Source organism: Halichoeres trimaculatus, unplaced genomic scaffold (assembly GCF_033239565.1).
Source record: "Halichoeres trimaculatus isolate MK-OKI-2021-1 unplaced genomic scaffold, fHalTri1.1 fHalTri1_scaffold_14, whole genome shotgun sequence".
Lineage (NCBI taxonomy): Eukaryota > Metazoa > Chordata > Actinopteri > Labriformes > Labridae > Halichoeres > Halichoeres trimaculatus.
The window spans coordinates 20,694,815-20,707,897 of NW_027437192.1; the positions used below are offsets into that span (position 1 = coordinate 20,694,815).

Genomic DNA, 13,083 nt, shown 5'->3' on the forward strand with positions numbered 1-13,083 from the left:
TTCAAGTCTTGGATCAAAGAAAAGTGAAGTATTTTCAGTTTCACATGCTCTGAACACACAAACTGTTGCTGATTGGTGCAGAGCAGCCCCAAGCTGAAACATGACACCAGGAAGATGGAAGGAAATTTTCAAAGAATTCTTTAGATTTTAATAAAGGACAAATATCAAACATTCAGGGCTCGTTTAATGCAGTAAAGAGTGTAGAATTAGCTGTTTTTGACAGAATTGAGCTAGAGCAAACGGTTGATTTTCTGCAGATTTTCAAAAATGATGTGTGAATAAACAAGATGTGGACAGCAGTCTCACAAAAATCACTCTCGCTTCCCCCCCGTTTAAAGCCTGTTGCTGACTCACCTGTGATACATTCAGGGACCGTCGGAAATGTGAGAATCTGACAAGAACACAACTTTTTTACAGCTTTTGAATTGGACAAACGGTTTGCAAATGCCAGACATTTCAAAATAAGTGCGTCTATGAATGCCCCGCGGGTTTGGGATCCAGATTAATCTGCGTTAATTTTTATAACATGTTAATTTACGGTGTAATTAATTAATCTAATTAACACGTTAAAATGACAGCCCTACTAAAACTGGCTTGTTTTGTATGCTTTAATCAAAACCCAAACATATGTGAATGAAGCACGTGTGCTTCTAATAATTGGTGGTTTGTGTTGTAGTAATGATAATGATGACGATGATGATGATAAGAACTATAACTAAAGCTCTCTATAAGGGCTTGTTGTCTTTATACATCAAACTCTATGACAACAGGATGCATTTCAGTAAGAGATGTAGTAGGTCCCTCCTGCACTGATGACCATTGTGTGAAAATCAACGTCACAGCTCTACATTAGTCGCTGAGTAACTGTCTAATTCAGAGTCCCTTCGTTCTGGACCCTGTCTCTCCATCTCTCAGCCTGGAAAGCCTGCGTGAAGTAATAATACACCAAACAACTTTGCAAATAGTTCTTTTCTATTTTTTTTTAAGAAACCAAATAAATCTCTGATATTCAGGACAGTGGTCATGCATAAACTGAATTCAAGAGTATCTAAAAAGAGAAACATGTCCTTGACTCATGTTTGTAAAATGTGACTAATTTTGGTAATTTTGGTTCAGGCTTCACATTATATCATAGGTGTAAATGGACAAACTAGGGGACTCTACAAACGGGTTGAAAATGATTATCTCAGTGCTTGATGGAGCTCAGGAGGCTATGTTTTAGTGTAATGCTATTAGATGGCATAGTTTGAAAAAACTTTTTTATGTTGAACTTTTCAGAGACTAGAGACTGGACTAGTCCGGACTTTAGCCTGATGAAAGGACGGTGCTCTGAAATGTCTGACAAGGCCATTACTTTGGCCTTTACTGTCTTTACATTTCAACCTAATGACGAGTTTAAAACCAGCCTGTTGGCAATTCTTCCACTACCATAATCATAATAATGATTTAAAATAATAATGTTCAGTCATGCTTCAAATAGTTTCAGAAACTTGAAGAATCAAAGTCAGGACAGAACCAAACTGTTCTGGCTGCACACTGTGTCCCAACATGTCTAATAGCTCTTTGTTGCCTCTATTGGGACAAGTTTCAACAAAATCTGAGCCGTTTTGAGAGAAATGATTCATGGCAAGTAGAGACAGAATAGCTCATTTTCACTTGGGCTCCAAATCAGCAGAAGTCCAGACAATCTCAATTATCAGTCTTGTGACCTTGTGTGGCTTAAACCGTATGTCTACTAATAATTCCAATTATTATGATACAGCATGTGCCTCCAAGAAGAATGATTTGCAGTTCTCCTGTGGTTTCTTTTTCCATCTTTCCATGCTGCCAGATAACCGTTACAACTTGACATTATCGTTTTCCTTACAATGTGTTTGGCTGTCCCTGCAGACTGCCATGGACCAGCTGCACATGCACTTCACCCAGGCCATCCACAACACCGTGTTCCAAGTTGTCCTCGGATACGTGGAGCTGTGTGCCGGCAACGCTGACACAAAGTTCCAGAAAATGCAGTATAAAGACTTGTGCACGGTAGGAGATAAGTGTGTGTGTGTTTGTGTGTGTGACCTGTCAACTTATTCCACCATTCTGTCTGTAATTTCACAGTAATATCAAGCTAGAAAAGGTCCAGTCCTCTTTCTTCGGTTCCAGTGTCGGATTCAACCTCTTCTGTAGTCAGTTAAGAGAAAATGTGAATAGAAGCCCATAAAGTGCTGAAAGGACATTTGACACACTGCTAAGCCCATTTTCACCTACTTTGTTACTCACATTACCACTCTGGATTCTTTCTGCCTTGTAGCCAAGTGAAAAATACCTATTTTCATGGTGAGGGAATCTACAGATTCTCCATGATAGAATGAAATAAAGGTGGAGGAGGAAGAGGAGAGTGCAGAGACAGTATTGTGGAAAAAGGAGTTAAAAACTAAACTGTAGCCCCTAACTATGAGATAATTAATCCTGCTCACAATACAGAACCACATCAGAGGCTGAACTCGGCTCCCCCAGCTTTCTAGTCTGCAGATCAAAATAAATCACATTTGCTTGCCCACCAAGCAAAAAGTTGGTTGATCTAATCATGAATCTGCAGAGTCACAGTCCGACTTTCCATGTGCAGGGGTATATATAGGCACCACTAAAGGTTATCTCTGCTCAATCTGGGAGCACAATTTATTTGTCTCTCCCAATAAATCAGCACTTATAGTTTTTCTCCTCCCATTCCCTCTGGCTCCAGATTTTGCCTGCTGTTTGACTGCTCAGCGTTAACAAGAGGAGGTGCCTGCTGTGCTCATAAAACCACACTGCCCTGTCCTTTACCTCTTACCTCCATGCTACCTCTCCTACTCCTCACTGCACCTGCTTCCTGCCTATCCCCCCTCTTCTTTCCTTAACACAATTTGTGAGCACTCTTGATGGAGCGTTATTCAGTTTATAGAGGCTGGGGGGCTGCATTTCTTTTTGTTGAAGATTTGGGAGCTTGATGGTAGCTTGCACGAGAACTTTTAGGCAAAATTGTTTGGGTGTTAAGGCTGAAAGTGGAATAATATATCAGTCCTCCCATCATTTTAAATTAGGTTTGAGAGCAGTTCTTGTTGTGTCGCACCAAAAGAGCTTTGTGGGATAGTTCTGTTTTGTTTTGTTTTCTTCAAAGTGGGGTTTTATAACATGCTTCTCAAAATTACCACTACACCATTATACTTTCAGCTAAACAAAACATTCTTCTCAGAAGCTCCAGAGGCATTTAACCTTAATTTGTATCACACAGGCCAGCCTGATGTCTTTTTTCTTACTTTGGCTTTAAAACAGTCAGAAATAATGCTTGGAAAGCTCCTCTCTTCTGTTTGGAGCTGTTTAAGGACCAGTTTACAACACGTTTGATCTGAAAACTGCAAAACATGTTTACACAGGAACACTGAGGGATTGAAAATGCTGAAGTAAGCATGCCTTACCTGTAGATGGCGCTATTACTGTTTTATTCACTGAAGTAGAAATTCCGGAGATTGAGCAGCACAAGCAAAACACGGTAGTCCGCAACGATCTTAACAATTCCACTGTTGTAAGCGCTTGCATGAAACAGAGTGTAATGTCAACATTTCTACTGAAAACGATGGCTTACTGTTTACACAACGTTTCAGAAAAATTCTACTCTGGAGGCCATTTTCAAAAGTTTACATTGTAGGTCGGCTAAAACGCCGTTTCCATGTAAACACGAGGCTGAAACCAACAATACTTTTGCATTTCACCCCAAAACCGTTGTCCTGTGAACAGTCCCTACATTTTTTTCAGTTGCCCAAATGATTGAAGAGTTACTGTGATAGAAGCACTTGAAAATGAGCTTCATTTTTTGCCTGTGATTGGAACGTTGTTGCACGTGAATTCCTATGTGGTACCATAATACCATGGTATTGCTGTAAAGCTTGTCTTCTTTAAGGAGCCTTTTACAATGTTTGAAGAGTTATGGTAATTTAAAGACCACTTGAAAATTGGAGAGCCAGTTCGTACTTTCTGTTCCTTTATTTTCTCTTGCTGACCTGATTTTAGGCTCACTAGAAAACTAAAATACTGTGTGTTTGTATCTGTAAAGTAGCAACAGACTCATCCTCATGTTTACATGTGTCTGATGGATACCCTGTCTGATCCACTCATGCTACTAACAGACACATCCATCGCATGAACAACAGTAGCTTCTGAAGATTGATGAGATGTGTCTATAAACTCTTGGCGGTTTGGTCACGATTGATGGGGCTGCACTTGAACACCAAATTACACACTCAAATGAAGATTTTGACTCGATATGTACTGTTTATTTAAATGTCACGACATCTTCATCAGCCTGCCTGTGGAGACTGAAAAGGAAGATTATGTGTTGCCTATTGCTTTAGTCCAATACTAATATACCAGTATTTAAATTGCAATAATGATGATGAAATTACCTGCTTAGTAAACAAAAATAAATCTCTAGCTCTGATATGTGCTCAGTGGTCTGAGTTAATTTTAAATAGGCTTAAAATATGGTATTTGAGTCCTGGATAAGTGTTTGTAGTGCTCTCCGGTGTCATTCTCAGACTTTAAACGGTTTCTTTACTAGAAAGACCCACATATTGACTTGTGTACAAGCTCTAACAAATATTTGAGGCACGCACGTGACAAGGACAAGACCGGCTGAAACAATGTACAATCAACTAAGCAATTCTTTCCACTTAAAAAAAACAGCATCGATTGGCTCTTGAGCAAGGAATCGAACCCTCTCTATTGGAGCTGCTAAGTATTGATGTGGGTATGTTTGGAGACTGTATAAGTAGTAAAGTTTGAGAAGAGAAGCAAACTTATCCAGTTATACCACTGATAAATAAAGGTTAAGAGAATGTGAAAGCCTCATAAGCACCTCTGAAGTCACCTCTTAGTTATGCAACTTAAAATTCAAGGGAAATGGGAGCAGACAAAAAGGTCAGCTCTGATTGGGAAAGGGTCTTATTAATTTTACATCAACATCTCATCATTATTGGCCTGCCTCACTCCTTATCAATCCCCTGGTCTGTCTGGCTTGTCTCCTGATGGAAATAGAGCAGTTCACCATCAGAGTCATAGAAGGATGCAGGACTGTACAAAGCATGCCAGAACTTTGGTAATTCATTGAACTGCATGATTGCACTGATAAAGCTTTTGTAGTGTTGACGTTCATTAAGACAAAAGGAAATATGTTGACAGAGATAATAATATGTAATTTCCAGGTAAGTGCAAACATATTGATGTAGCAAAGTATCACAATGGTTGTTTTCTACCATCCCTCACAACAATACGTCGAATGAAATAAAAACAAAAGAAAACAGCTGATAGGTAGGATTTAGGCTGTGTGTGTCTCTGTGTTTCCTAAGTTAATCTTTTGCCACAGATACTGTCATCATCCTAGCTTTGGCTTCTTTTAAGGCAACAAATAAATATGTAAAACAGATCAAACAGGCACCTTTTGTTGTTTAAATTATATTTAATAGGGTGTGTCCCTGGAAAGAAGTTATTCAGGGTTGTCCCTGGAAAGAAGGAATTAGTTGCCTGTTTTTGATACTAAGGACTTTTTTTTATGTATTTATGTTTTGGCCTGGTGTTAAAAATAAAGTGACTTGTTCTGTTACTAGTTTCTGTTAATGTTTAAAATTCTGACATTGGGACTACCATATTTTCTCATTTTCTCCACTTTTAAGTTTTCAGTAAGTTATGAGAAGTATAAGTGCAATATGTATTTTTTATCTTGACTCCATGTATCATAATGAACATTTTTGACTCCTTTTAATATTCAGCTCTAATAATTATTAAGGATGCACCGATACCAATCCTGGCATTGGGTATTGGTGTATCGATGCCCCTCAAAGCTGGATTGGTGTCGGTGGGAAAGGGCCGATCTAGGCAACCAGCTTTCTCCCTTTTTTTTTTTTGCCCGGCTCTCTTGGATACTTGATTTGGAATGTTACCTCTGATGCAATTTCTTTGTTTTTTGCTGAATTACCAGTCTACGGGGTAAAAAAAATATTAGAACTAAAAAATGTATTTCTGCACATTCTGATGCTGTTTTTTTAACCAAACTGCTGGTAAACATTTGAATATTTTATAGTTTAAATAGATATTGGCTTATCTTACAGTAAAGCATGCAGGTTATTATTTAACACTGGTATGGATCAGTATCGGTATTGGTTGATACCCAAAGCCCAGGTATTGGAATCGGAAAAGTTGTATTGATGCATCCCGAATAATTACATCAAAAGTTAGCAATGATCTGAACAGGACAACCTTCGGAGCTGCCAGTAGGGGTAGCTTGTTTGCTTTTTTAAACCAGTTAGCTTTTCTGGTGATAGAAACAACACTCTCCCAGTCTGAAACAACTGCACAGCAGTAACCCACAGCCACCAATTCCACTCTCTGATTTAGACTGACCTTTAAAACAGATAGATGGTCTATCTATCCGCTCTGGAGTGGCTGTAGAGTCTGCTGCTTCTTTCATGTAAATCATGGTGATCACCCTGGGGGTTGTTTTGTGTTTACTAAATCAAGCTTCATCACAGAATCAAATGTATCAGCTGCAACTGATGGGAATTGGTTTTTCATGTGATTTGTTGTTATTATTCTGTCACAGTGGTGATAGAAATCTAAAGACTGCAGCTGCTTATTACTGAAAGTCTCATTTTAATTAGTTCTTCAGAGAAATGTTTTGTTTCATTATTAGACTGGAAAAGCTTTCATTAGATCTTTTTGTATTGAGTCTCAGTGATTATTCTGTTTTGTTGGAAATCAGTGAAAATAAATAAATCTGTATAATCTATAAATAGGAGAAAAACATTTTAAATATAGAAGCACTAATATTGTGTGGTCCTTTTTATCTTATTATGATGAGACTTCTCGATCATAAATTTGCTTAAATCTCTAGGAAAGAAAGTCATTTGGCAGCCCCCTGCGACTCAACTGCAGATGTGATATTTTTAAAACACTCTATGTGTTGACGCAGTTTCACAAAAACACACTTTTGAGACTACAGTGTGTCTGAGACTGGGTGTGAATGATTTCCCTTTCAGGCTGTGTTCTTTTTCTGTGCTCACTTGCTGGCACAGCAGGTCCACATATTGCTGACTATGTTTTTGATCCCTCGCAGGTTGATACGTTTGTTTGTTTGTTTATTTCTGTCTTGGGAGGAAGGGGGGGTGATTATCCTTTCATAAGGAGAGTGAATCAGCTAAATTCAGACTACCTGTCTCTCTTTGTTAAAGTCTGCTATCTTTTTTTCTGTACGCTTCTACACATGCCCACACTCAACAACAAAAGGGGATCTGTACTTCTGTCTCAACAGAGCCTCCCTGACAAAGCTCGGCATATGTAATGTGCATAGCGTCGGGGAACTATTTTCAGAAATTCACGTTTTTGATCCAAAATATCAAGATCCTTTCTCTTCTTAGCACTAATTGAGAACTCAGAAAGATGCTGTTTTTGCTTTTTTTTTAACCTGTTTCTCCATGTTACCTCAACACACGTGTGACATCATGCACTTTATAGTCAGCTCCAACATTCATAATGTTCACACAGGAAAACAAACTTGATATGACAGCAGCTCTGTTCTAGGGGCAGCCGAGGTTAACTCTTTTTGTCAGACCCACTGAAGATCTAAACCCACACCCACGCTCCTACCACTCACCCAAATGTCATGTCCCCTAACCCCAGTTGCCTAGCAACATGCTGCTGCTGCTGCTGCTGCATAAGAGCCGGCTGGTGAAGAACATGAGATGTCAGGTGTAAGCCTTGTTTTGTCAGAACTGGTTCATTAAGCTCACCTATCTGACCAGTGGCACTGGAGCCCTTTTGGACATAGAGCTGTTTACCCCCGCTCATGTACTAAACTGCTCTTTGTAACACACTTTTGACATTGATAGTTTTTTCAGGTAGTGCTTATTAAGTAGGGATGTGCATATTTGGTCAACAGGCTGATTAAATTTTATCACCTTTTCTAGTTTGTAAAAGGGGCTTTGTGGAGTTTCTAAGTGATCTTGAAAAAGTCTCCCCATCTAGATACATGCCTGATTGCAACCACACTTTAAAATGGGATTATCAGCGCTAATATAAGTTATTTTGAAATGCAGGACCGGATTGATTTGATAAATCTGTGTTTTTCTCTGCTGAAAAAACTATTTCTGTGATTGATTTTATAGTGATGGTGGACACAGGAGCCTAACTGTCAGACAGAACAAAAACAGAAGAGCAGAAGAAAGATAAACAAGAGAGTGACACAGCCTGAGCTAACACAGGCTAAACTGTTGGTGATAATGTTCATTCCAACCCACATGCAGCAGTTAATCTGCAGTGGTCTGTTCAAACTTAAGAGCCCATCAATAAAATGAAGAGTGAGGTTACGTTAGCTCTGCTTGGTAGATGACTGACAGGACATGACCAAGATTCATTAAAGTTACACATAGAGAGCATGTCTTAGAGCACTGGGCTGCCAGCTGAGCTACATTTGGATGGCTACTAAACTACGGTACAAACTGACAGTGTTTACTTGTTGTCACGTTTTAAACCATAGCGCTACGTAACTATACTGATAAATACCTTACCTCGGCGGGTTGTATCCGGTAAAAAGCTGTCTTCAACAAAGAAACAAACACCACAACAAACACGCTTCTTGTTTAAAGTCATGTCTTCATGACAAACAGATCCTCCTCATAGCATCTTTAAAGAAGTTATAGATACTGAGTGAACATTAGCCTGAGATGCTGGACATAGGTGGTGTCTGAGCTGTGGCTCTGGTTAAAGAAAACTACTATCCAGTTTCAAACAAGCACTTAAGGCGTTTTGCAGCAACACATGGTTTGGTACGTTTTGACTCGGTAAATGGAGATAAAGTTGTATAAAGTCTGTGTCTGGTTAACCCGACCAGAGCAGAGCCCAACAAACACAAATGTGTGAACGTTGACTTTCAAGGAGGAGAGAAGGCTTAATTTTAAGTACCTCAGTATTCCTGCTTTTAATTTGAAGAGCTTCAGATGTATTTTTAACGGTTTAATTGTAATGTTGTTAGACTGCTGATAAAAGGTTGTTGAAATTACAGCTTCTCAAACAGCGTCCTCTTTGACTGCTGTGGTCATGCCAAGCTTCCTTGGGGCACCTGCTCTATGATAGTGGTCATTACACGGCACTGTCTCACTGATGGCTTTTATGGCTCTGTGAAGTAACTGCTTTGGCAGCTGGTTGTTTGTCAGGCACTCATACTAGCTTGTGGAAATACCCCAAAGAAGGTGTGGGATTGTACTCTTGTTAGTTTTCGAACAGTTGGTGTCTGTTTTCTCTGTCAACAACTTGCGATTTGTGAGGCTTGTGGTGTGTAATTTGCAATGCTATTGTGAGAGCTGGCAGGGCACTACAAACACTTATTCACTCTTGTGGTTTACACAAAGTGCGGCTGCTGTCGGCAGCACTGTTTCATCTGGCAATGATTAATTTGTCTGCGAACACGTTGACATGACTCCATTGGCGAGTTGTGCTGTGGAGCCTTGAACCCCGTCAGGAGCTGCTGGTGTGCCAGCTACACATTTCTGAAGTTGGCCAAATTTTATCACAACTCATGCATTTTTTCCAGTCTGATCTCCTCAGAGCACAGGAATCTGGAGTGTGCATCTGTTGGATGCATTCAGGCGAAACAACACTGTACTTTAGTCTTGGATTGCTTTCTGACATCCACCTTTAACTTTTTTATGGATCAGTTTGGGAGATACAGCTCATGGGGATGCACGATATTGGATATTTTGCTGATATTTTACAACTCATTCAGCTGATTACCGATACTGATATCTTTTCCACGTATCAAACTGCAGAGATCATCAACTTTCCCCTGTATTGGAAGTAGCATACAGCATTATGTTGCATACTCTCATCACATTTGTTATGTATTAGTCATTTCTTGTGCAAAATAAGAAAAATACTTAATACTTGAAATTGTGTATTTGTTGACTGCGATTACTTTCAAACAAAAAAAAAAAAATACAAAAAGGGTAAATCTTGGATGATGCTATCCCTGAAGTAATTATAATATTACCCACAACAAGGGCAATTTTGGACAATTTCACAATTGATATAGTTATTAAGAATAATCTCTGTTAACAGGAAACATGTGAGAAGTGCGACTGTACAGCAGTTAAACACAAATAAAATAAGAAAGTTTGTCTTACAGACTGCTTCTTATTAGCTCCAGTCCCTAATCAGAACTTATATAAGTAGGTGGGCTCTTTCTACACTGCACAATTCTATGATCTAGAAACACTGTGTAGCAGTGTAGCAGTAACTATTTTAACTGTTTATTTTATCCGTGGATACTGACATGCTAGCCAAATCTGATATTTCATTTTAAAGCACATACCAGCTGATAACAATAACGTAACAGTATTACCATTCATCCCTAACAGTTCATGTTTGTTTTATTTGGTCACATATTTCATTGAGCTGCACAAATCTGTCCCATGATCAGCATCAGAATCATCTGTTACTAATTCATTAACACTGTAGCCATGGCCCATTATGGCACTACTTACTTCAATCAGGCCTTACACTAATTAGCTCCTCCATAAGCTCTCTTCTCTCACAGAAATGGATGTTTTCCACCACAATGTCCTTGGATAAGGAGTGTAAACAGACTTTAATGAGATGTTACATAGAGGGAAGCTTACTCTGTGTCGCTAGTTAATCTTGTGCTTGATTTTAAAATGGTCCAACACAAAGTCTTTCAACCCTGCAATGTTTCCCTTTTTTCTTTAAGGTAATTACAAAGTTACCAGATTACATGTGACACGTCCTACAAGATATGTCTGAGTCTAGATACAGGAATTAAAAGTGCATCAGTGACCTTGTTTTGTTCTCTTTTCTGATGGCAGCATATTACCCTGGACAGCTACATTCCCTGCCTGACAGATCTGTGCAAAGCATTGTGGGAGGTTATGCTGAGCTACCACCGCACCATGCAGTGGCATGAGGAGCATGACAAACTGGAGACGGCCCCTTCTCCAGGTGAGACAATACTTTGCTCTTGACTTGAACCTTCTTGTTTTTCTTTTATCTAATCTTTGTATTCATCTGAACCCCCTGTTTGTTCTGACCTGATGAAAAGCAGGGACAACATACACAGTTCCTTCAGGAGAAACTTATCTTTGTGAAATACAACATACAATCACAACTTTGATGGCAACATTATTTGTGCACTTTCTGCTTTTTTTGCAAGCTAAAACTTGGTGCTTTAATCTTTATATCCTTAATTTTTGAGTGGAACAGTCAAATCCCTTTTCCCATCTGCTTTCTCTCTTGTTCCTGAATTTTATTCAGAGTAACACTGAATCACAAATAATTAAACAGTTATCATTAACACGAAACTTCACGAGGAAACCAGACTTTCAGCTTTCAGGATAAAAAGTGAGTGGACAAAAATGTAAGACCATTTAGTGCTTTTCATTTATAAAAAAAAGAAGCACAATAAGCTTGTTATATATGCATGAACTAAGCTGTCTTTGAGGCCAGAGACACATTAAAAAGACTTTCAGATCTTAACAGATTTTAGAAATGTGGGAAAGCACACATCAAGACAATTTAGACTAATTCTTAACATGGCAACCCTTTGATCACACACCGAATGACTTTGTGAGACAGCCTCACGCACACTTAGTTTTAGTGGTAAAAATGCCATAGACATGAGATCCCACAGAAGCTCATGTAAGCAGACGTGATTTCATTAACAGGGAGAATTACATCGTCAGCAGGCTGTCTTTGCATACGTTCTGTCAGGATGCAACAAATAACAAATTTTGTTTACATTACTGCTATGCTTGTGAGCTGTAACATCTGGTTGATGACACTTCCTAGTCTGCTCCTCTCATTGGTAATTATGGGTGTTCTGTTGAAGGCAGTCTTAAGAGAAAAAGTAGAGATTTAACGTGTTCGATATTTGTGATTCCAAGCCTCGGACACAGTCTCCAACCAGCCTCAAAACAGGTCACTTAACCTCGGTCACTGATGGTAGCACATTAATGGCCCTAAATTTGGCTTAAAATCTTCAAGTGTCTCACCAGCCTAACTCACTTGAAAATGGCAGTTTTAGGGGTTTTTTTTTCCTGCACCCACATTTCCCAAAACTCTGTTCCCTAAAGCTTCAGAGAGTAGGTGATGAATTCCACTTTAAAAGGTTTTACAGTTTATATCACATTTATCATCAACATTGTAGGGACAGCTGGCTTAAGCCTTTTTTTTTTTACCAGTCTGCACAACAGCTTTGCTCAGTATTACATACAAGCTGTTAGATCAAGTTTATGGAGCTGTTTCTTATGTCTAAACAAACTTTTTCCCAATTTAAATTATACTATTTTTCAAAACACATCTCTTTAGGTTGTGTAGAACTTACAGCAAAAAGTGCGGGACTAGTCTAAAACACTTGATTATGATTTACTCTCACATCATACTTCTCAGAAAGTGTAATAAAATGTTTAAAAAGACTCTTCAAACCAGATGCTCTCCTTTAGATTGAGCTCGTAGAAATTCACCATGTTTTTTCCAGGTGCATTCAGAAAAGAAGAAGTTAGCTTTGTCCCCTTTTTCATCGAGGATTATGCACAAAATGCCAAATCCACTCCACGTACTGCGAGCTGCAGGAGTATCTCACATACTCAGTTTACAAAGAAAATGAGGTCAGCTTTCTACTTATTGTGCTGCTCTTTCCTGGCTGTTTGATTACAGCATACAGTAGATTTATCAGCTGAAGAACCGACAGAATTGACTGATTGAATCTTGGTTTGTTGAAAGAGAAGCCAGCATTGAGGTGCTATGGTGCAGAACAGAGTGGGGTGGTAGAGTAGAGGAATATATTTTCCACCACTTGCCAAAGCCCCTTCAGTGTAGAGGTCATTGACTGAGTAGAAAGTGGAACAAACACTTCTGATTACACTGCTGTTTGTAAAGTACCTTCCCTCTGTAACAATACAAATAGGTGTGTATTTTGCATCTCTGTGCTTATTTTTGTGTCTGTTAATCTTTTTTCATTATCAAATTTAAATTACTTACACAGTATATTCTAATTGC

General features: G+C 38.9%; 1 protein-coding gene across 1 annotated transcript in view; it reads left to right on the top strand.

Moving 5' to 3' along the window:
* Positions 1-13,083, top strand: part of vps50 (VPS50 subunit of EARP/GARPII complex) — a 147,387-nt gene that overhangs the window by 57,876 nt on the left and 76,428 nt on the right. Inside the window, exons 12-13 of the mRNA XM_074686866.1 lie at positions 1,891-2,031; positions 10,896-11,028. Coding sequence (XP_074542967.1) covers positions 1,891-2,031; positions 10,896-11,028 — 274 coding nt within the window. The remainder of the gene's footprint in view (positions 1-1,890; positions 2,032-10,895; positions 11,029-13,083) is intronic.